Source organism: Prionailurus bengalensis, chromosome X, assembly GCF_016509475.1.
Source record: "Prionailurus bengalensis isolate Pbe53 chromosome X, Fcat_Pben_1.1_paternal_pri, whole genome shotgun sequence".
NCBI lineage: Eukaryota > Metazoa > Chordata > Mammalia > Carnivora > Felidae > Prionailurus > Prionailurus bengalensis.
Genome location: NC_057361.1, coordinates 65,068,044 through 65,092,867, shown reverse-complemented (window position 1 = coordinate 65,092,867; position 24,824 = coordinate 65,068,044). Strand labels below are relative to the sequence as shown.

General features: G+C 37.0%; 1 protein-coding gene across 1 annotated transcript; it reads right to left on the bottom strand.

The window, feature by feature from the left end:
• Nucleotides 1-7,528: 7,528 nt before the first annotated feature.
• On the bottom strand, nt 7,529-24,539 carry LOC122477378 (putative P2Y purinoceptor 10). The gene is made up of 2 exons (XM_043570313.1): nt 24,442-24,539; nt 7,529-8,957 (listed from the first exon to the last, which is right to left on the bottom strand). The coding sequence occupies exon 2, from the start codon at nt 8,903-8,905 to the stop codon at nt 7,919-7,921; it is 987 nt and encodes a 328-aa protein (XP_043426248.1). The 5' UTR covers nt 8,906-8,957; nt 24,442-24,539; the 3' UTR covers nt 7,529-7,918.
• Between the last annotated feature and the right edge of the window lie 285 nt (nt 24,540-24,824).

The window sequence follows — 24,824 nt, the reverse complement described above, 5'->3', positions numbered from 1 at the left end:
TGTTTATAGCAGCACTATCAACAATAGCCAAAGTATGGAAAGAGCCCAAATGTCCATTGATGGATGAATGGATAAAGTAAACGTGGTATATATATAAAATGGAGTATTAGTCGGCAATCAAAAAGAATGAAATCTTGCCATTTGCAACTATGTGGATGGAACTGGAGGGTATTATGCTAAGCAAAATTAGTCAGAGAAAGACAAAAATCATATGACTTCACTCATATGAGGACTTTAAGAGACAAAAGAGATGAACATAAGGGAAAAAATTATATAAAAACAGGGAGAATGACAAAACAGAATAGATTCATAAATATGGAGAACAAACTGAGGGTTGATGGAGGGGTCATGGGAGGGGGGATGGGATAAATGGGTAAGGGGCACTAAGGAATATACTCCTGAAATCATGGTTGCTCTATATGCTACTTTGGATGTAAATTGTTTAAAAATAAAAAAGAAAAAAAAATAGTAGGTAGTGCTAAGAATCAGCTTACCTGCCATGACTAGGCAGCAGTATGGGAGCCAGAGCCTGTACAACTTGTTTGGGGATCCGAAGCAGGCCAGAGTGTACACTTAATTCACTGGTCAAGTGAGGAGGCTGGTTGTGCTCTGCAGAGTTAGCAAGCCACAGGTTGTGTTCTCTAAGTACTATTGTATGTATAGCTTCTGAATGGACAATCCAGATTCCTGTATGCTCTTTTTATGCTCCCTGATTGGACAAGCTAGAGATTTATTCAGCAATGAACAGAACTACAAATTAAATTCTTTGCCTGGGCACAGCAGGGGAAGTGGCTCTAAATCTCAAAAATCTCTTTGATGTCTTAACTCAAATTGACCCATACCTTGTGTTTCCTTGTGAAGATAGCCCTTGGCTTTTCTCTGAAAACTACCAGCTTTGCCTGCCCACCTCTGGTTTCATGTGACATTGGGCTGCACAGCTTCCAGAAAATGCACCACCCTTCTTGTCAGTTGGGGTTTGAAAGACACCAGTGCATGGGACTATGTCACAGATTCCTTGTCTGGGCTGGAGAAGGAGCTTATCCAGGCTAATTTCACTTTCCCAGGTTTTTTGTTTGTTTTTTTACATGCTGGGAGCTATTCTCAGCCTTGGGTATAAATTAATCTCCTTGCTTATACATAGCACGGGAATGCTCCACACCTGGCACTGGCTTTGCTCTGGGGGCAACAGTTCTGTCCTCCTGCTTCTCAGCTTTGGTGCTTGTTGGCTGCATTACTTCCAGAAGTTGTTTCCAGCCTTTGGGGGGCTTAAAAGCATTCTCCACTGCAGATGGGGTTGTGATTTAACGTCTTGCTTGGGCATAGGCAAACCAAGTTCTAGGGCAAGGAAAACTCCTCATCTGATGATCCAAATCAGGGATATCCAAACCTTGCAAATTTCCCTAGTCATAATGTGCCCCTGACTTGGTTCTGCAGACCAGCAAATCTACTTGTTAGGATTACTTCTTTGACCGCTGCACGTATGAGCTTGGTCTGCCAGTATCTATGTATTGATTGTTGCAAACTCCCCCCCTCCCTTCCATCACAGTCAGATTCTCAGTGATTGAACCCTGAAGATTCTCCTGAAATTCCCATGGTGCAAAATCAGAGTAGGGACTTCCACAAAGCAACCCATAATGCTGAGGAGGGCTGGTTTTCCCCCTAGATTCTTTCGCATTGGAGAAGCCAGAGACAGAAGAAACCTCTCAGTGTGGTGCTATATTGGCCTGGGGAAGGAACAATGTAGTCAATGTGTAGCCACTTCTCTTACTCTTTTAATGTAGTCTGTCTTGGTCTCTGTGGTGTAGGAGAGTACTTCAGTCTCACCCCAATGATCTAAGATTCTTTTACTTTTCTTGAAAAATTTTAGTCTTTCTTCTGGTGAGGGTGGGTGAAATCAGGAACAACTTATATCACCATATTGGTGATATTATTCTGACTCTAAGTTTTTGCTTTGTGGCTACTATGGTGGCTTCATGTAACACCTTATATTTATAATAGTCTATTTTAAGTTGATAACGACTTAAGTTTGAATACATTCTAAAGCCCTACACTTTTACTCTCCTCCCATGTTTTGTTTTTGATGTTACATTTTGCGTCATTTCATCTATCTTATGTATTCTTTAACTAGTTATTGCAGTTACAGTTATTTGTACTTTTGGCTTTTAACCTTCATACTAACTTTATAAGTGACTAATGTATTATATTTACTGTATTTACCTTTATCAGTGTGATTTATACTTTCATGTGTTTTCTTGTTACTTTTCTTGTGTATCATCTCTTCAGCTTAAGGAAGTCTCTTTAATATTTTTTTACAAGGCTAGTATGCTGGTGATGAATTCCTTTAGCTTTTCCTTTTATGGGAAAACTATTCATCTCGCTTTCAATTCTGAATGATGACTTTTCCAGACAGACTATTATTGGTTGGGATTTTTTTCTTTCAGCACTTTGAATATATCATGTTATTCTTTTTGACCTGAAAAATTTTGCTAGGAAAATGTGCTCATAATCTTTTGGGGTTTGTTTTGTATCTAACATTAGATTTATTTTTCTCTTGTTACTTTCAAGATTTTTTTCTTTATATTTAACTTTTGACATTTTAATTATAATCTGTCTTGGTGGGGGTCTTTTTGGGTTCATGTTATTTGTAAATCTTTGGACATTCTATATCTGTATGTCTGTCTCCTTCCTCAAGTTGAGGATGTTTTCAGCCATTATTTCTTTAATGTTTATTTATTTATTTATTTATTTATTTATTTTTGAGAGAGAGAGACAGAGACAGAGAGAGAGAACGAGTGGGGCAGCGGCAGAGAGAGAAGGCAACACAGAATCTGCAGCAGGTTTCAGGCCATGACCTTTATCACACAGCCCAATGCTGGGCTTGAATTCTTGAACTGCGAGATCATGACCTGACCTGAAGTCAGGTGCTTAACCGAACTGAGTCACCCAGGCAACCCCACAGCCATTATTTCTTTAAATTTTCTGTCTCTTTCTCTCTTCTCCTTCTGGGACTCTTATAATGTGAATGTGAAAAACATCTTTTTTTTTTTAATTTTTTTTTCAACGTTTATTTATTTTTGGGACAGAGAGAGACAGAGCATGAACGAGGGAGGGGCAGAGAGAGAGGGAGACACAGAATCGGAAACAGGCTCCAGGCTCTGAGCCATCAGCCCAGAGCCTGACGCGGGGCTCGAACTCCCGGACCGCGAGATCGTGACCTGGCTGAAGTCGGACGCTTAACCGACTGCGCCACCCAGGCGCCCCGTGAAAAACATCTTTGATGTTGCTTTAGTCTGATTAAAAGCCAGACCCTCAGACAACGTCTTTTAAAGAACACAAATCTATACAGTCCTATGAGACTGCCAGTGTGAGTCCCACAGGACACCAGAGCCAGGCTGGATTTGTTCTCTGGGCACAGTCAGAAAAACTGGGCCTCTGCATCTCTATTTTTGGAGATGCCAATGAGCTTCAGTGATTGGCATTCAGAGATACAGCATTCTAATGGTGTTTCCCAGCCTATGTTTTCTGAGTGCAACTTTATAGTTCCTAGATGTGTGCCAAACCTTAAACCTACCCTTAAGCCTTAAATTCCTGGAGAAGCTACACAGAATAGCTCGGTGTATGTTTCATTTTGCTGCATGTGCAGTGCTTTGGGAATAGTAGCCTGTCAAGAACTATCTTTCTAATCATTACAGACCTGTGGAGCCCAGAAACACAAGACTCTCTGGCCACCAGAACCAAGTGTTCAAGGGTTATCTCCGGGATGACAGCTGCAAAAACCAAGGCATCATACACATGTTATCTATATATACTGTATATATAGTTATATATACAGCTTTAGACTTTGTGTGCCATTGGGAGAAAGTGAGTACAGGTTCTCCCAATGTCCTCATCTTGAACTAGAACCAGATCTCTAAATTTTACAACCTCGTTATTTCTTGTATATTTTTAGCCAAATTACAGTAATTGTTATTAGTCACCTCCCAGATTTTTTCCCTTTCTACCTTTGGCTCAGGAAGTTTTCCAATAAGAATCCTTACTTTTTTCTCTGTATTTGGCAACAACTTGAAAAAAAAAAACCCATCATGTAAGACCCAACATTTCAGGTCATGGAAATCTACTCCCAACCCCAGAAGATCAGGAAATCTGTTAGTGTATAATAATACCTCCTGGAAGTTTGGTAGTGTCTTTCTTTCCCTTTAGTAGCCAACTTGAAATTCAACTTCTGCAAACCAGTTGTTCCCTTTCTATCAATTCTGTACGTCAAAAATTCTGCACATGTAATTTACTTGTACAAATCAATGAAAATGGAAACCATCTATATGAAAAATTGAAACCAACTTTCTATTCCAAAAAGAAAATTATGGTTAAATATTTTTAACCATATGATTAATATGACACCTAAATTAATATATAATAATATAATAATAATAACCATAATTAATATGATACCTAAACTACTTACTACTTAAAAGAGAAATGAGGCTTTAAATTTATATTTTAAGCACTAAGTTTACTTTTATGATGGGTTGTATTCCTAGAAAATGTGCAAAAGAATGTAAAGAGAAATCGATTTTCCCCATAGCTGTAATTTTATAGTGAGAAAGTTAAATTTTCAAGTAAGAGCATTATGCTTAACATTTTTATAGAAATGACCACATACTACATAAGGATAATCTATTTAATTTTGGTTAAGTGTTATATATGTACTCTGTGCTAGTATTTAAAGCTTTCTAAAATTAAACAGCATAACCAATTATGAATAAATTGCATTTAAGGTCATATAGATTGTTGCACTAAAATATCTCTAAAAATATCTATCTTCTTTTTATGAAACTATTAGGTTAAAGAGCCTTTTATCAGAATTATAAGATTCGGAATGATATCTAAGCAGATTTTGACAAGTATCTTTCAGAGATGTTGAGGCAAATATGTAAAGCTTTTTATAGTGACTTCTTGAAAAGCTGATTCAAGGAGATATATTTTCCTGTCCTATTTGTCTTGCATGATGTCTCTGTAATAGGTATACAGATAAGTGTTAAGACTGTTGTTCATTGTAATACCTTAAAGCAATCTCACTGATTTATTGAGCTGTTATCTCATAAGATCAAGCATTTACCTTTCGACCATCATTGAATAAAGGCATCCAGGCCTTCAAAATTCAAGAACCAGCATTCCTTATTTTGTTATATTGTTATTCCTTATCTTGTTATATTTTATTATAATGTTATATTTTGTGATAATGCTATTCCTTATTTTGTTATATTTTGTTATAATGTTATGTTTTTCTCTCTCACTACAATAGGGATTCATATGTCAAAACCCAAAGATTCTACTTTTATGGTAGCCAAAGGAAAGATACATTTATTAATTAGACCACAAGTCCACAAATCTTGTGTTTGAAGTACTATCTCTAGTCAACAACTTCAAAGTAGGTGTGAGTATTTAGAACTGAAATACATTTTCTCCACAAACAGCAGGATGTATAGTTCCACGTAATTTCCTTTCCAAATAATGTCCTTAGAGTGGGACTGCCTAGACAGTCATTCTGATAATGCGTCCATTAACTCCAAACGTATCTGGAAACCTTCTTTAAGCAGTGCTTTCAGATGTAGGTTAATAAAGCAAAAGAAAACCAGTTTCAGTGGGGCACCTGGGTGGCTCAGTTGGTTGAGCACCCGACTTCACACAGATCATGATCTCACGGTTCATGAGTTCAAGCCCAGCTTCAGGCTCTGTGCTTCGGATTCTGTGTCTCCCTCTCTCTATGTCCCTCCCCTGCTCTATCTCTGTGTCTCTCTCTCCATCAAAAATAAACACTAAAAAAAGAAAACTCGTTTCATTAATTTATCATTACAGAACTCTCTTCCTCCCTAGAAACCTTGTTCTTTTTTCTTTTAATTTCTCCTTTTTTAGTTTTCCCTCCTTCTTCTTTAGCTGCCTGTTCACCTGGATATTCTGAAGAAGACAACCACTTCGCTTCTCCTCCTTCCATGCAAAGTGACTGTGTTATTTAAATTTGGGGCATAAATGATGAGAGGGATGTATTGAGCTTCATACATGACAACCTGAGAAGCTGAGGATTGCTTATATTCAAATCCCTCATAATGACTCAGAAATAATAGACATAACTGCTAGAAAAATAAGGATAAGGATATTGCCAGAAAGAGGACACATATTTCTCTCCCATTCATTATGTGATAATATTTTCGGTTTCTAATAAAATTCTGTGAGCTCTACTCACAGAGAATTTTCTCAATAAACATAAATTTGTTCAGAGTGTTGTATAGTAATGTTTAATAAGACAAACATTCCGAAAAGTTCCCAAAACATTTAAATTTCACATGTTCATCTCTCAGCTTTTTTTTTTTTTTTTGGCTACCCCCCTCATAGCAACATTTTTATAGATATGTCAACTAAGGCAAGGGAAACAAAAGCCAAAATAAACTCTTGGGACTACATGAAAATAAAAGAGATTTTGAACAGTGAAATAAACCATAAACAAAACAAAAAAAGCAATGTACTGAATAGCAGAAGTTATTTGCAAATGATATATCCGATAAAACCCATATATAAGGAATTTCTACATCTCTCAGCTTTATAACCTTATTTCATCTATTTATGGGTTTTGTATGACATACATTAAGACCTAAAATATATGTAGTGGGAAATAATGAGCTATTTGTGTCTCATATCCCTGGTCATTAAGACTGTAGATTGGGACAGTATTAGAACAACCTATCTATCATTTGATACTTTGTAGCTTGAAGCATTATATGCCATACCAATAATCCAGACTTTTCAGATAATATCAAGCAAAATGTATAGAAATGGTCTTGGTCTCATGCAGCTTAGTTTTGGTCTGTGTCTTCACCTTTAACGTAAAGTTTAATATTGAGCTAGTAAAAGTAGCAACAAAAATAGAAGGAATAAATTAAGTATATATGGTGTATACAGGAAAAAATTTTGGCTCACCACTGTTTATACTCAAGCAAGTTATTTCACCTCTCTGAGGTTGTATTTATTCACTTGTATTGGAAACTTCCACAAATTTATTAGAAGGTCCAGATGAGGGGAGGCTGGTGGCTCAGTTGGTTAAGCCTCTGACTTTGGTTCAGGACATGATCTCATGGTTTGTGGATTTGAGTCCATGTTGAGCTCTGTGCTGACAGCTCGGAGCCTGGAGCCTGTAGATTCTGGAGCCTGGAGCCTTCAGATTCTGTATCCCCCTCCCGCCCCCACCTCTCCTCTACTCACACTCTGTCTCTCTCTCAAAAATGAATAAACATTAAAACTTTAAAAAAAAAAGGACCAGATGAGATGCTAAATTGTGAAAGTACCCATGAAAGTCTGGTAACCCAGAATACAATAGGTATCCAATACATTTTTAGTGAGTGAAAAAATTTCTATGCCCTTTATTCAGTAATAGGTTTGTGGCCCTGAAATTTATGCACACATTGCCTCAATTGTCACTCCCCCTTTGCCTGTGCATTTATTTATCTCTTAAAAATATTGACGAATTTTACTCTCATTCACAAATAAAAGTTTTAATATAATAGAAATTTACTTTTTTATCTTGGAAAAGATTCGTGTATTTATTGTATCTTATTAACAATATATTTACTGAAGTAATGTTTAAGATAAAATATACAATCTCCATTTGGTTGAAAACATCTGTAAAAACTTGATCTAGGTCTAAGAAAGTATTTTGAATTTCAAAGAGGAAACAAGCAAACTCTATCCTTCCTTCCTCTCCCACATTTCTTACACTGCCTCCACCATTACATCCTTGTGACCACAATTATCACAGAAGAAAATTTCCATTGTTCACAAATTTCTTAAACAAATTGTCTGGTCATTCTGGCCTTTGGAAAAAGCTAGAAAACATAGCTAAAGTCACAATTGAAAAGGTATTTTATTTTTAGCTAATCATTGATGAACCACTCTCCCTGCTCATAAGGCGGGAACGGGTCACAGAGTTGCCATGGCGAGATAGTTGGTCACGAAACTCTGAGGCCATGAAATAATACAGAATGGGATCCAAAAGACAACAGAGACTTGCAAGGCATAGACAAAAGGGGTGGAAATACAGTGTGCTTTGGACAATGGGACAACTGCTAATGATGGTTTCCTTCACCATAGTGTAAAAAATAAAGTTAATATGATAAGGAGTGAAGCAGATGAAAAAAACTGCAGCACACATAAAAACCATCCGCAGTGCTTTCTGCCTCTCACTGATTCCTTGGAAAGCCATTGGTGGCTGCCTCAAGGATATAGTAGTTTTCCAGGTACACCATGCAATGATAACTACTGGGAACACAAATCCTGCCAGCTCAGCAACTGTAATCATTCCAACCAAAGCCACAGTATTCATTTTCTTGTAACCAAGATCAGCAAAACAGGACTGATTGTTGTTGGATGAGTAGGTGCTTCTCAGAAGGGGAAATGGCAAGCAGGCTGTTCCCACGATGATCCAGATGGCAGCACTGATGCCTACATCATACCTACGCTTCCAGTCTCTGGCCCTAAAGGGCTGGAGGAGAAAAAAACATCTCTGAAGGCTGATGCACGTCAGGAAACAAATGCTGGCATACATGTTGAGATACTTCAGGTAGAAGCACAGCAGGCAAAGGGCCTTCGGGAAGGGCCAGTGGTGACTGATGTAATAGTAAATCCGGAGAGGTAAGGACAGCACATGAGCAAGATCAGCCACAGAGAGGTTGATCATGAAAATGATGGCTTTATTTTTCTTGCTGATGAAGCGGCACAGAACCCACAAGGCTGCACTATTGGCCAAAAGACCGGGGATGAATATGAGGATGTAGGTAGTTGCATAAAGGGAGTTCTGAAATGTCACATTAGTAGCATTGCAGTCAGTCTCAGCATTGCTGGTACTGTTGCTACCCATCTTGAATATTTCAGTATACTCATCAAGGTAAACCGTGGAATTATAATCCCTCCTTAATGAAAGAAAAAAAAAAGAATATAATGACTAATAAGTTCTATAGCCAACACCCAGATTCTTTTTTTATACTTAAAGAGAACAGAATATTAAAATTAGAAAAGACTTGTTTACAGATGAAAGAGCAGATGCTCAAGGAAGATATGTAAATGATCCAAGGTCACCTAATGAATCAGTTTGAAAACCATGCAATTGTCCCCAAACTGACCTTTGAGATTGTCTAAATTGTGTCTTGCAGGCAAGGACATCCTGAAATATTTACTCTAGTGGTCTCACCACCACAAAAAAAAGTATGGTATTTCAGTCTATTCCTTTTGTATCCAAATTTTTCTTGCCCCAAGGCCTGGTTAATGTGAATACCGCTTACTCATTTACAATTGCAATGATAGAAATCCAACCTCACCGTTTATGTCCCCTTTCTTCTCTTTTGTCTACCACCTGGTCCATTGGGTTCTGACTTCCTACCTTGGTACTCTAGCACTTTGAAAATGGCCCTGCCACTTAAGCCTGCATTGCTAATGCTGGCTAAGTTTCAAAACTTTGAGAACACTACCTCCTTATTATTCTATCACAATAGCATAGGTAATTCTTAAAATCTCTTTCGCTCTCTCTCTTTTGCCTTTGGGTATATTCCAATTTACATGAAAAATATCATTAATGCATGAATTTATAGGCTGAACTAGGAATTCTTATGTGATCTGGAATTTTCTGCCAGGAATTCTGTACTGGAGTAACATCATGGACATGGCGAATGATCCAAAAGTCACAGTAAACATTGATTAGGGAACCAGCAACATAGACCACAAAATCATTTTTTGGAAACAATTTGAAACTTAATACTTATTTCATTCAAATAGTCACCATAAAGTTTTTAAAAATTTAATTCCCTTAATCTTATTTTATGCTTCAGTGGGGTTTTTATTGTTTGTTATATGTAGAACATGGAGAATATAAAGTAATCTTTAGGACTTCCCAAGGTCTGGTCATGGATTTATGCAAGCTGCCTGCAAATAATAAAAAAGCAACAACTTCATTATTTTACTTTAACACTCTTATAGAATTTTACACTGAAAAGAACCTTTAAAATTATTTAATTCTGCCTTCACATAATACATGTAGAAGAAGTAAGGCCAAGAGAGAGGTTTATTAGAGACACAAAGCTACTAAACAGAAGATCTGGGACTTCAAATGGGAGTACAAGGTGCCTAATACTTATATCCTTACATCCTTCTCTTCATTTGTTTTCCTCTCCAAAACAAATTTTACAAACTTAGCTTCTGTTCATATTGCAGGAATGTTTACTGCAATTAGAGCTAAACGTGGAAGAAATAAAGGAGTGAAGTTGTTCCTTAGGTGGAATAGCACTTTTGTTTTTAATTGTTTCTGTTTTAAGTAAGTTTACAAACCAAAAGAGTGGTTTCCTTTTAGATTCTCCTCATAAGGAGCAGAAATTACTTCCTATATCATTTTACGTCTTATTGCAGGGAATAGAAATTTGAATTAAAAACAAAACCCCAAGAGCACCTGGGTGGGTCAGTCCATTAAGCAACCAATTTTGGCTCAGGGTATGATCTCAGGGTTCGTTAGTTTGAGCCCCGCATTGGCCCCTGTGCTGACAGCTCAGAGCCTGGAGCCTGCTTCAGATTCAGTGGCTCCCTCTCTCTCTGCCCTTCCCCTGTTCTCACTCTGTCTCTTTCTCAAAAATAAATAAATATTAACAAATTAAAAATAAATAAATACACAAATAAAAACAGAACCCCAAACAATTAATTCACATATAAAAGAGAGTCAACATTCTGAGCTACCATTACTCTACCATTACTTTCACTTTCCCTCCCTTAATATTTTATGCTCCCTACTTGGCCTGTGATATCTCCTGAAATGTCATGCAGTCATCTTGCTTATGTATGTATGACTTTGAACAGAAGGTAGAAGGATGTTCACAGGTGAAAAGAGGAAATAATTACCATGATGTGACTATCATCAATGCACTCCAGAATCTGCAATGAAATTTTTCACATGAATTTATCCAATGTCATTCTCACAGCCATCATAAGAGGTAAGTACTATTATTACTCTCATGTGCAGATGAGAGATGAGGTAATTGAGGTTCAGAAAGATGCAGTAAATTTTCTGAGGTAACAAACCTAGAAAATAGTAAAAATGGGATTATACTATTTTGCCTTACTTTCTCCAAAGTCTATGCTATTTCTACTACACCACTTGCTTCTCCTTGCTTAGGAGGGACTACTTAATAGAATGGGGCTTATGACATCTGGAGGGTACATTATAGAAGAACCTTTCTAATTCCATAGTAAGACTTCATAATATTATAACACTAGGATTACTTTAATTAGGCTAATAAGATATAACAAAACACTTTTCCCCACATATAACACCCATCCATCCTCAACAACCACTTTGATTTCATTATTGGCAATGTTTCTACTATTATCTATTATCCGTACAAAAACTGTGAGAAAGCAAGGGAAGATGCATAACGTGCACTACAGTTCCAAGAACTGAGAACATCTCACACCCACCCAAGTCACACTTCCACTTTTGTACTTTATAGACCTGGGTATTTGTTCCTGCTTCACTGGTGTAGAAAGTTTCACTTACTAAAGGGGGATGTTCTATTCACACCTCTGTGTTAAATAACAGAAACCTCTTAAGCCAGAACAGCAAACTAGAGATCAAATTCACACCTTCTTTCTTCTGTGGGTTTTTATGCCTTTGCAATTCAGTTTAATGTGAGCTTAGAGATTTGCATGGTTTGCTTTCCAAAATCTCTTGTCTAGACTGAAGGGAAGATAGGATGGTTTTGCCCCAAATCTGGTGACAATTAAATGTAAAATTCCCAAGGTAGGGTGAAGCTGGGGGGATTTGTTTTGGGCAGGACAGAAATATAAGCTCTCTCAAGGGACATTTAGCTTGCTGTGAACAATCTGTGACACTTCTGAAATTTAAGAAAGGAGAACAAGCTAAGAAGCCACTCACAGAAAAATGCTGAATGGAAGGGCTAAAGTTGGAGTGTGTTCCTTCTCTCTGTCTCTGCTCTTGCCACTCTCTCTGTTTCTCTTTGGTTCTAGCCCTGTTGTTGACTATTTCCAGGTGGCTTGTGCTACCTCTGTTGTCAATTTTTCTCCCCTTCCACCTACACATATCTTTGTTTCCTGTCTCAGAAGAATGTATAAGATTGGTGATTCACTCCTGTGTCTGAATTCCCCTTCTCAGTAAGCGCCATGACTCTCCTCCCAGACACTCAACCTGGAGAGTAGGGATTTATCCAACCCATATAACTATATTTCCTCCATATCCAATCAGAAAATGGGGTCATTCTCCCATGTAAAAATCTGTACAATCCATCTACACTTCCACTGTTGCCATCCTAATCTACACTACTGTCATCATTCCTCTTGACTACTAAAACAGATTGATTTATCAGACTCCCTGCACTTCAGTCTTAGCCCCCTGAAGTCCATTCTCCATACTGTGTATAACACTAATATTAATTTTGGCCATGATTTACTGAAAGCTACCATTTATTTGCAGGCTAAGCACTCTTCACATATTATCTCATTAGTCCTCATTGCAGCCCTATGATTATTTCCATATTACTGATGAAGAAACTGAGATGAAAAGAGGTTAAATAAGTTTTGCCAGTCACAAAACTTACATAGTATAGAGGTAGGGTATTAGAATTAGAGCCTATGCTTGTTTCCACACTCTCTTACCTTTGTCCTGGAACTTACTAACCTCTTCTAACACTTTCTATACGGTGGCCCAAATAAACTCTCTTTGATATATGTCATTCTCCTCCATAAAATTCTTTGCTGGCTTTCCATTGTATGAAAGCCAAACTTCTCACCATGGCCTAAAGGCCATAGCTAATATGTCTCCTGTGCCCTTCAACATCACTTTGTTCCATTCTCTTACTCATTCTCTATATTTTAACTACACTGAGATGTTTTCAGTTTCTAGAACAAGCCAAACTTTTTTTTTTCTGACAACACCCTCTACATATATTTCTTCTGTCTGCGACTATATCCCTCAAGATTTTCATGCCTGGTTCCTTTTAATATCAGTTTTCAGATCAGAGACTGCCACTGCCAATACTATCTAGGCAGTCTTGCACATCATTATATACTCAAACTCTCTGTTCTTTCTCTTCATAGCATCAACATTTGTAATTTAAATGTTTGTTTACTTGTCTATTGGCTTTTTCATCCACTGTGCCATTAGCTTCACTAGTGCCATAACAATATCTGCTATGTTAATCACCATATAGCCAGAGCAGCTTACTACAGAGCAGCTTAAAGTCCTTATTTGGAAGCCTCAAGCAAAAATGCAAACTCAGATATGTCAACTAATACATTTCTGCTGCCTGATTTCCCTAGGATGTTTTTTTTGATTTGGGTTATTATCATCAACATACCTTGCACCTATCCTTTTCAATTCAGAAAATTCATACCTGTAGAAGGTTGACAGAGAAGCAAACTAATTAATTTAGAAATCACAAGTGGTCAGACATATCCTATGGGTATGAACCAGTACCACCCAAGTTCTCAGAGTATCATTAAGAGCATTATCTGGACCTCAGAAAGAAGCTAGTACTTGTGGTCTACTTCTAAAAATATTGTAACCCTTTATGTTTCTAAGCTGTCATTCTGCAAAGGGTAAAACTGCCTCATCTAATCAGCAAATAACTTCCTACCCACCTATGCATAGGAACTAAAAGGAGAGTGAGGGTGCATCTGCAATCCCCAAAGCTCTCCACTCATTAAAACTAAGCATAAAGGGAAAATAACTCTATTTTTTCCATAGATTTTTGAGAACTCTGGCTGCTTAATCAATATATATTAAATTAACAAAATCTTGTAAATTTTGTGCTAGGTTCTGTGGAGAATACAGAATTATCTGCCATAATCTCTTTCCCTGAGAACCTTCTGCTGTGTCTCTGAGAAACTTCTGGTCTGGTGGGGGAAATATTTTTAAAATCTCCAACATCATAATCAGTGCATCACAAGAACTGCAGTAAATTACATAGGTGATAACAAATTCTCATATTATCATAGCATCATCCCTATGAAATAAGTGAGACAGATACCAGTAATACCGTTACCATAGTGTTTAACTGACAATGAGATGAATTTAAGAACAATTAAATACCCACTTCAAGCTCACAGGATAAGAATATGGTGAAAGCGAGACCAGAGGCCAAACTTGTAGGCCTCTTACTCAATGCTCTTTCTACCATATCAGGCTGATTTTTTTTGAATTCTGAGAGATAGAGCACCTCAAGCCAAAAGAAATAGCACTTGTGGCATGCCATCTGCATTTTCTTATTGATCTCTTTAGGAACAGGGTTGGAAAGAAAAATAGAGACGGTGACTGAGGAAGAGATAAAGTTAACGTACTTTGCCTGATTTATACACTATTTTTTTAAATCCTAATACTCTTTTAAGGCTTTGGTGAAGTTTCATCTCTTCAAGAAAGCCTGAACTGGGTATTACCAATACTATTCATCTGGGATTCAGAAATTTAAGACTTCATACAGCAAATTAAAATTCTGCTATGAGTATATCCAATATGCTAATTGCTAAGAATGGTAGATTGAGGTGGGAAATTTCAGAGAAATGTAGTGCATGACTGTTGTTCTCAAAATGTTTACAGTTATTTAAGAGAGATAGACATAAGAATAACTAGCCATAATAGATTTTTGAAACATGCCATGAAAGAGAAAACAAAGAAGTTTTTGTGGGAGTAGAAACTAATCCTGCACAGAAGAGGATTGGATGTTCAACTTAAAGATTAAAGTCCATTTTCAACAAACAATTTGGGTGGGCAGGGTACAGGAGAAGAAAGGATGGGGGAAGAATTCCAGCAATGAATAAATAGAATTCAAACATCCCAAACTATAAAAATAAATGACATAGGTAGCAATAATAGTCCAGCTGAAAAACAGTGAGATGGTAGGGAAGGTGGAATGAGAGGTGAGAATGGGAGAAGGGAGTAGAAGGGAAAAGAGACTAAAAAGGTAGATGCAACCCAATCATGGAGAGTTTTAGCAAAAATCTCTAAAGGATTCTGGGAAGACAGTCATATTACCATACTGATGTTTTTAAAAAATCACTCTGGCAAAAGTGTAGAAATGGATTGGAAAGATGGGCCATGTCAGACAGGAAATCCGTATCAGTTGGGAATTTGTAGAGTGAACAACAGTTTGGTTTAACTAAGACTGAGGGTTTCCTGAGACAGGATTTTCAGGGCTAAAACTGTGAAAGTGCAAGGCGAACAGTATAGTTGATCACCTTATTAGCACAACAGTTGAGGTGAAAACAACAACTCTGAACTTGTTATGGCAGGAATATTAGAATTTCAAGTAAAATTCAGTTATGGAATTGACCAGTTTGGGATATTGTTTGAGGATTCAAAGATAAATTCAGTTATAGAATGTGTGAAATTTTAGAAAGAGATATCACAGTTTTGCTCTTTTCCAAAGCCCTTTCAGATTAGTAGCACATAGCATTCACCTCTCCTGACAATCTGAGCCAATTCACCTCTTCCTTATCCTGGGACTTTTCAAATTTGTACTTTCTGGCTAGCCTTTTCAATTCTTGACTCATCAACAGTATAATTACTAAGTTTCAATGCAAATTGTACCATACTAGCATGCATCATACACTCCCAGAGACCTTAAATATTTAAATCCCTCCATTTCTGATGGCCAACCTAGCACCCTCCCTTATCTTACTTCCTTCCTTACTGAGCCTAGATTAAATGGTCAAACCAACTACTCTTACACAAAAAACCTCAACTTCCTTATTCACCATTCTCTTGCTGTATGAGACTGGCAATGTCTTAATTGCAGATCAAGTCCACAATCCGTGTTCTTTTTTTACTATCCAATCTGCTGAATGCTCCTATTAAAAACACTAGGATCTATTTGGAGTGCAAAAACTAGAAATTTATGACTCTAGCCTAAGACTTTTTGCTTCAGCCTTTCTTTGCACACCAGTGATTACTATCTTCTTTCATTTCCATGGTGGCCAATCAACAGCTTCACAACTTTACTAAAGTTTCTTCTCTCCTACTCTCCCACCTACCACCTTTCCCGGCAGAGACTTTGTTAAGGTTTTTATTTAAATTCAAGTTCGTTAACAAAGTGTAATATTAGTTTCAGGTGCACAGTATAGTGATTCAACACTTCCATACAATACCCAGTCTTTTTTTTGTTTTGCCTCTCTCTTTTGTTCCCTTTGCTCATTTGTTTCTTAAATTCTACATATGAGTGAAATCATATGGTATTTGTTTTTCTCTGACTGACTTATTTTGATTGGCATTATACTCTCTAACTCCATTCATGTCATTGCAAATGGAAAGATTTCATTCTATTTTTATAGCTGAGTAATATTCCTATATATATATATATATATATATATATATAATATTATATATGCCACTTCTTTATCCATTCATGAGTCGATGAACATTTGGGCTGTTTCCATAATTAGGCTATGGTAGATAATTTTGCTGTAAACATCTGTAAACATATATCCCTTTGAATTATTTTTGTATTCTTTGGGTAAATATCTACTAATGCAATTGCTGGGTCATAAGGTAGTTTAAAAAAAAACTTTTTGAGAAACCTCCATGTTGTTTTCCAGAGTGGCTGCACTAGTTTGCATTCCCACAAACTGTTCAGCAGAGTCTTCTTAAATCACAGACAACGCTGAGGTTGTTGGATGAGAAGAAACTCAATTTCATCTACTGTCTCCTCCCAACACATAATCTTATATACAACTGCATCTTTCTTACTTCCAAACACAGCTACTTTTCTTGTTGCTCAAGATGAATTACCATGCTCTCAATTCATTTTAGGAGTGCCTAGGTGGCTCAGTTAGTTAAGCGTCTGACTTGGGCTCAGGTAATGATCTCATGGTTCATGAGTTCGAGCCCCACCTCGGGCTCTATGCTGACAGTTCAGAGTCTGAAGCCTGTTTCGGACTCTGTGTCTCCCTCTCTCTCTGTCCCTTGAGCCCCCCTCAAAAGTAAATAAACGTTAAAAATTTAATTCATTTTATATCTCTCAAGATCCTCTTTCATTAATTGCTCCCATTTATTCTAGATCATCATCCTTTCCTCCACTCTCAGTTAGATCTGTGTCATCAAGTCTCACCAACCCCCAAAATAATTCTTCTCTTCTATATGCATCTTATTCTAGCTATTTGTTACTTTTTTAAATCTTTTAAAATAAACTCATAATAGTTGTTTACACTTGTTGTTTCCTTTTCCTCACTTTATATCCATTCTTTATGCACTTGAAGGTGGTGTATATGCCCTCAGAACCTCACTGAAACTGCTTTAGCAAAAGTGACAAGCGACCACCACATTGCTAAATCATGCAGGGCTTCTTTGCTGCCCTTGATACAGTCTGACCACTTCCATCTTTTTGCAAAGTTCTCTTCCTTTGGCTTTCAAACAATGATTTCTTAATTCTCTTAACTTCTTGTTCATTTACACTGAGTTTCCGTCATGGTTTATTTAATTTTTTCACATCCTTCAACCGTTTGCTTTCCCTAGGTCTGCCTCTTCTCTTCTTATTCATTACCTTAATGCTGAGTAACATCACCTACTTTAATGGCTTAAGTTACCACCCATATTCTGATGACTTTCATATCTCTATGTCCAGGACTGGCCTATCCTAAGATATAAACCCATTTTGTCCAGCGTCCAGCTGAAAATTCACATATGAATGTCTCCCAGGCATCTGAAAATGAATATGTCCAAAAAAAAAGTCATCATATTCCCTGAACGTTTACTTATACACCACTATCTATCAGAATTCTTAAAATAATCCTAGAGTCTTTCTTCTCTCTCTTTCAGTCAACCAAGTTTTCTCTCCCTCCCTGTCACACTCTCTCTTCTTTCTCTGGATTATTGAAACATTCATTAACTGATCTAACTCCCTCAAGGATTGCCCTGTTAAAAATTATTATCTACTATTATCTACTATGGTATCTAAATGATGTATAAAAATGCAAATTTTGGCTACCATGTCACCATAGGAATTGCTTTAATAATACACTCATTGCATTATATCAAATGTTTCCATTTTTTTTCTGTATTTCTTACTAAACCATGAGAATTTTGAAGACTAAAACCACATATTAATCATTTTTTAAAATTTTTTTCAACGTTTTTTTAATTTATTTTGGGACAGAGAGAGACAGAGCATGAACGGGGGAGGGGCAGAGAGAGAGGGAGACACAGAATCGGAAACAGGCTCCAGGCTCCGAGCCATCAGCCCAGAGCCTGACGCGGGGCTCGAACTCACGGACCGCGAGATCGTGACCTGGCTGAAGTCAGACGCTTAACCGACTGCACCACCCAGGCGCCCCATATTAATCATTTTTAAATCTCCAGAATCCAGCAGAATGATTGGCACATAGTCATTAAGTCAATATTTTGACTGAAAAAATATACTGCTTTGTAACAACTCTTATATTGTGTAACTATTTATGAATCTCTCCACACAGACGGTTAGGCATGCAATAAGTTTATACACATTGGTTTGTAAAGACAAGATTATGGAGAATAGGCACAGTTATGGTCTCCTCTACTACTGAATATATGGTCAAAGCAAGGAAAATAAGGTTAGAATCTAATAAACTAAATTTATTTGTTAAATAAATTTAAACAAATTTATCTTTCTAACTCTATAATAAGGCTAAACATATAGCACTAGTAAACCAATTGTTGTTAACCGGCCCATGTAGGGATTAATCCCAAGGGATTAATCTCATTGTTGTTGCATAATCAAGTCATCTAACCAAAACCACACTGACAATAAATTCCAGGTAAATTATAACCTGTGAAAATGCCACATCCTCAGCATATACTTCAGCCCTTAGCTCTGTAGTTGTGAACCACTTAGAAATAAGAACAGAATTTTTAGTGCCTCCAATACCAGCATTATAGAAGTAAATGCCCTTGGTCACTCCAGTGTGTAGTGCTATGTCCAAGGTACATGCTGCTTAAACCAAAATCCAGGACCATGATGACAGATGCCTCTTCTCTTGAAAGAGGAATATGATGATAGAAGCTAAACCCTAACGGGAACTTTCTTCCTGGATCTTATCTCAAAGGTCAATATTTTACTCTCTCTCAACTCTAATCTTTCCCATGCACTGGGAAACCCTATTCTGACTTCCTCCTTTGTACATTTATAATACCTTTATAAGGACTTATAGCCTGCACTATAAGAATGTAGTCTTTCTGAGGGAGGACTCTGTATCTTAGACTTTTATGTTATTCACTTTTCTTAGCAGACGGTTAGGTATGCAATAAGTTTATACACATTGGTTTGTAAAGACAAGAGTATGGCGAATAGGCACAGTTATGGTCTCCTCTACTACTGAATACATGGTCAAAGCAAGGAAAATAAGGTTAGAGTCTAATAAAGATGGACATCTGAGAGTTCCAAAGCGTGCAATTCTGGATTTTTATTTAAAATCCAACAGGATTTTAAGCTTAAGTAAGAATATGGTCATTAAACATTCTTTTTATGGAAATGAAGAGAAATGGTCTGTTGTCTCAGAACATAAAGGTATGTTGGGTCTTTAAATATAACTCAATGGAGCTGAGTCCAAAAACTTAGGAGCTGCCAATAACATGTAACCAAAAGTAGTTTTGCATCCTAACCATCTCAATGCTGTGGTTTCACAATAGTAGAGCCAATGTAACTTATATTATTATGTCATCAGAATTCATACCAGACTTCTAAGTTTCAGTGAAATGCTAAATCCAAGAAGTTTTCGCATGCATCCTGTCACTATCCAAGTGCTATTCATGTTACCTCATCCTTGTAAGAGCTCTGAGTTAATTGATATTATACCTTTTAGAGATCAGAAAATGTAGGCTCAACAGGATTAAGTTTATTAAAGTCACAGCTATTATGATTTCAGTTGTAAATGTAATTTATGAGCAAAGAAAGCTAAAATTATAATACAACTTTTTTCACAAACAAAAAGATATTTTAAGTGGCATTTCTATGAATAAGAGTGCCCATCAAATATATAAGGCTGTTATTCTCAATTCTAGTTCTAGTGCTTTTTTTTTTAATATCTATGCATAGATGGCAAATGACTGCCCACCAGGTGTCATCATAGTATTGCATCAAAACGAGGGATCTTTATGAAGATTTGCCTATGAACCCAAACCATAATAGATCTGTGAATAGAGTACTAGAACAGTTTCTTTATAACAGTAGTGATATGAATGTGACAATATTTGCCCTAGGTTGGGAAAGACTTAAAAGCAGTAGTATATATTGAAAAAGAGCACTGGATTTGGAGCTAAGACATGTGGGTCCTAGTAACTATTCAAATGTTCTTTGTGTTGCCCTGCTAAGCCTTTTCCTTTCTGTGGTTTTCATTTCCTTCATTATTAAAATATGACAATTTGAACTGGATGATTTTAACTCCCTTCCAGCCCTAACTTGCCATGATTTTATGAGCATGGTTCCTCTCAACCCCTGTATCTAAATAATACTACCAGCACTGCCACTGTCATCATTAATACAGCAACCACCATCTCAACCCACCTACTGATTTATACTTTGCAAACCATTATTGCACCAATAATTGCTGTTAATCATTAGTAAAGGTATAGGTTGTGAATAACCTGGTCAGTGAATATTATCTCTATCTTAAGGATCAGAAAAATGAGGCTCAGAGAAATGACCTTATTTACCTGAATACATAAAGTTAGCATGTGGCAGAGTGAGGAGAGTGAAACCAAGGTTTCCAGTACTAAGGTGACTGCTCTTCCTGTACAACACTACAAATCTTCACTGTGTCAGTCCTCCCCCTCTTTCCACCCCTTATCATTAGGTCACTAATACTGTTAAGTGAGCATGTTTATAAAATTTGTTTCTTCTATTTTCTTTGACAATAGGGCCAGTATGTGAGGTTGCCATCTTTGGAGAACAAGGGAAAATTAAATAAGGAATGGTTTCTGAAGGGGGTTCCCTCCCATTCTCTAAGGGGTAACCTTTACAAGCCACTTGGAAACCTAACTTGCTTTGTCTTACTTTACCTTTTCCTTCTTTAAACCTTAAAAGTCTCACATTTATTACCTATGCCAGTCTGACCCATATGACCATGGTGTCCTTTGTTCAATCACTCAGAATCACAGCTGAAGAAGAATAACTTGAATTTGGAACCCTGTTATCTCCTGAATTGATTAGAATCAACTCTAAATTACCCACTTGACATCAGAAACACTAAGCTTTGTATATATCCTGTAAGTCTAGAATTTTTTTCTATAAATTAGAAGAAGTGAAAATTATTTTCACCCCTAAAATGAATTAAAGTAACTACACTATTGACAAACAAATCTTAAATGTTTGAATTTAACTGTAATTCATGCATCTGTATTATATTTTTAATCATTTGGGAAAGATGCTTAACTATATATCATTTTTGCAGTTGCAGTATTTTGGAGGTAGCAGGAATCAGGTTCTTTGGGCAGAACTAGGGTCATATCTTAACTCAGTTATCAGCTGACTAGCCTGAAATGTCTTAATTCATATTCGTGGGCTTCAGTTTCTTCATTTATAAAAGTAAGATCATAGTCCCTGCAACATAGATTATTGTGAAGATTAAATGGAAAATGTACATGAAATGACCTATTTCCATGTCTGGTACACAGTAGACATTAAATAAATGGTAGTTCATTTCCCCTTTACTTGTATAGAAAGTAATCTCCATGGGTTCTTGGTTAGATACTGTACTTTTATGGGTTTAGAAAATCCCCAAAAATGTATAGTTGTGAGAGACGGCTAACAGAGCTAAAATAAAATTTCTTAAAGTAGAAGGCTGGAAAGCATGTGTTATTTTAAAAAAGAATATCCCTTATTATAGTAAATATATGTGTAAATCAAAATCATTGTTCTTATAATACAAACTGTTGAAAATACAGATCTACATAATATTCGTGGCTGTTGAGCATGCAGTATTTGGAAAATGTCAGTGTAAAGGGGCAGGTTTTTCTAAGAGTCCATTGGGGCGCCTGCGTGGCTCAGTCGGTTAAGCAGCGGACTTCGGTTAAGCCACGGACTTCAGCTCAGGTCATGATGTCACGGTCCGTGAGTTCGAGCCCTGCGTTGGGCTCTGTGCTGACAGCTCAGAACCTGGACCCTGTTTCAGATTCTGTGTCTCCCTCTCTCTGACCCTCCCCTGTTCATGCTCTGTCTCTCCCTGTCTCAAAAATAAATAAAACGCTAAAAAAAATTAAAAAAAAAAATCTCTAAGAGTCCAGGGTCTGGTTCCTAGGGACGGAAGTCCATAATAACCTTGTAGTGACATTTTTATGTTTCTCAAAGGATACTTTGGTCTTAAAAGATTGAGTAATACTGATTGGGTGACAATATCATTGTGGAAGTCAGATTTCAGGCCTAGTTCGCTTGTTTGTTGTTTGTGTTTTTCATTAAAAAAGGAAATTAATTACAAAAAAATTTGCCTGTGGTCTAAAAGTTGAAGTTCTCACGATAACATTATTCTGAATGAAATATAATGGTCCTTGACAAAGTTTACTGGGTTTCATTTATGATCTAGATTATATTTCCAGAACGTCCCCTCTAATGAAATTTTCATGTTACGGCCCTATTATTTACCACTTAATGATATGTCACTTTTCTCAGGTACCTAGGAGCCTAGAGTCAAATCATTGCATTGTTATGAAGGAAAGTAAAGACCATCTGTTCTAAGCTCTTCCCTTTATTACAAGTGAGAATATTGAGACCTACACAAATGAAGCAACTTGCCCAAGGCCACGCAGCGAGTCATTGGCAGAACTTGAGTTAGGACCAAGTCTTTTTGATTCTGTGTTTATTGATCCACCTACTCCATCACTCTTCCTGTGATGCATGCAAACCAATACTAAGTAAAAAATTCCTTGCAAAATAATTTGACCTCAATGTAAGTAGACTTCTTGACCAAAAGTTTTTAAGTAAAGCAGACTCTCTGCCAGTCATTGTCTTGATTGTTGGGCCTCTTAGAGTGGTTTTGCAACAGACAGCTCTGTCCTCTTTGCTTGAGCTGTGACTGAAGGGTATAGACTTCCCTGCCTATTAGGATATCAGTTGAGTTATCCCAAACATAACTAGCCATGAAAAGCCAACAGAAATCACCCAGAAGTATGATCACCCATTTTTCAGTCTTATGCTCCACCACTTCCAGGGTTTGAGCAGTCTGTACAACATGAATTAACAACTTTCCTAGTTGAACCCCAATAAGAACTGCTTTTAACTAAAGGAGGACCTGTGTTCAACAAGAATCATGGCAAAGACCATTACCTTGAATGCATTACATGATTCTTAGTTCAGGCCTTTTTCCACCTCAGTATACCAGCATATCACCTATTTCAGCACTGAATAATTTTACTGTGTAACAATTGCTAAATGATAAGCTACTCAATTAATAGAAATGGCAGTGACACCCTCCATCCATTTAAGCAATCAAAATAAAAATGTTCCCACTGACAGGACTTAGGGACTGAGACTACTCCCCACCAAAAGCACAACAAAATTTATTATTCTATCCACAATGATCCTGGTACCAAAAAGCATGGCACAATCCAGCCTTAAGGATTCCCCAGTAGAAGTTTCCTTTTGACTCAGTCATCTTGGCTCAGAACCAAAGAGGTTTCTACTACTCAGAGTAATAAGAACAATAATCATTTAAAAGATAGGTGCCTCTCCTTTGGGTTCTTCTATACAGAAGGGCTAGAGTTAACAAAGCAACTTTTAAAGGATTAAGAAACATCCCTGAGCACACTCTGAAATCATGTGTATTTACTTTCACATTTATCCGAAATCAAGTGTCTTTATTTCACTGACTCTCAGTTTTCCCATCTGTATTATGAAAGATTTGAATCATTAAGAGTTCTTTCAATTCCAAAGTCCATGATCTTTCTTTCCTTCTATCATGAAAAAACTTGCTATTTCTGTATATGAAAAACTAAACTTAACAAAATAAGGACCTAATACATAAAACTTTTTTTTCATTATGAAATTGTATAAATTACACAAAACAAATATTCAAATACTCTTTTTTGAGTTTAAAATGTCAAGTTGTCTCAATGAGTCTCACTTAACACAGTTTTCTCAACACTTTGTGCTCTCTTCCCTGGTTGATGGAGAACCACAGAGCCCTTAGCAAAAAGTGAGCTGCATCACATACTCCATGCTCCTCAAGAATGGTGGGGTACTTGATAGCATTACCCCTGGCTTTGTACTCTAGTCAGGCTCAAGGGCAAGCACGATTGATCTTGCTGTAAGAAATTTGAAATGAGAAACCAGTGGCCATTTTCACGTTGGACACTGGTCCCACATCTGTCTCTATCCTGGATCTTCATGCCCTCACCAATATTCCCACATGGAACCACCAATTCCAAGATACTAGGCTGTAACTTACCCTGGAGCCTTGTCGGGATTAGCACTCCTGTTTCTTTGCAGGGAGTTGGGAGTGAAAAAGCCTAACTCTGGGCGGCACAGATTCTGCTGATAACTGAAAAATTTGTTGTTGAAAGAGGAAGTTGAGTTCATTTGGTGTCTCACCACAGAAACCTTATTTGTACAGACCAAAGGTAAGTCCCTTGAGCAGATGACAGTACTTAAGTTTTATTTCATTTTTATTTCATTTAACAGATAAATTCAAAGAGTATGGAGTCAAAGCCTGTACAAAATCAAACCATAGCTGCATACAGCCTTCCTTACTGTCCTCACCCTATCTCTTTCCAACACAACTCACATGTCTATCTGTATCATTAGAATCTCCATGGAAAGATAGGATTTTGG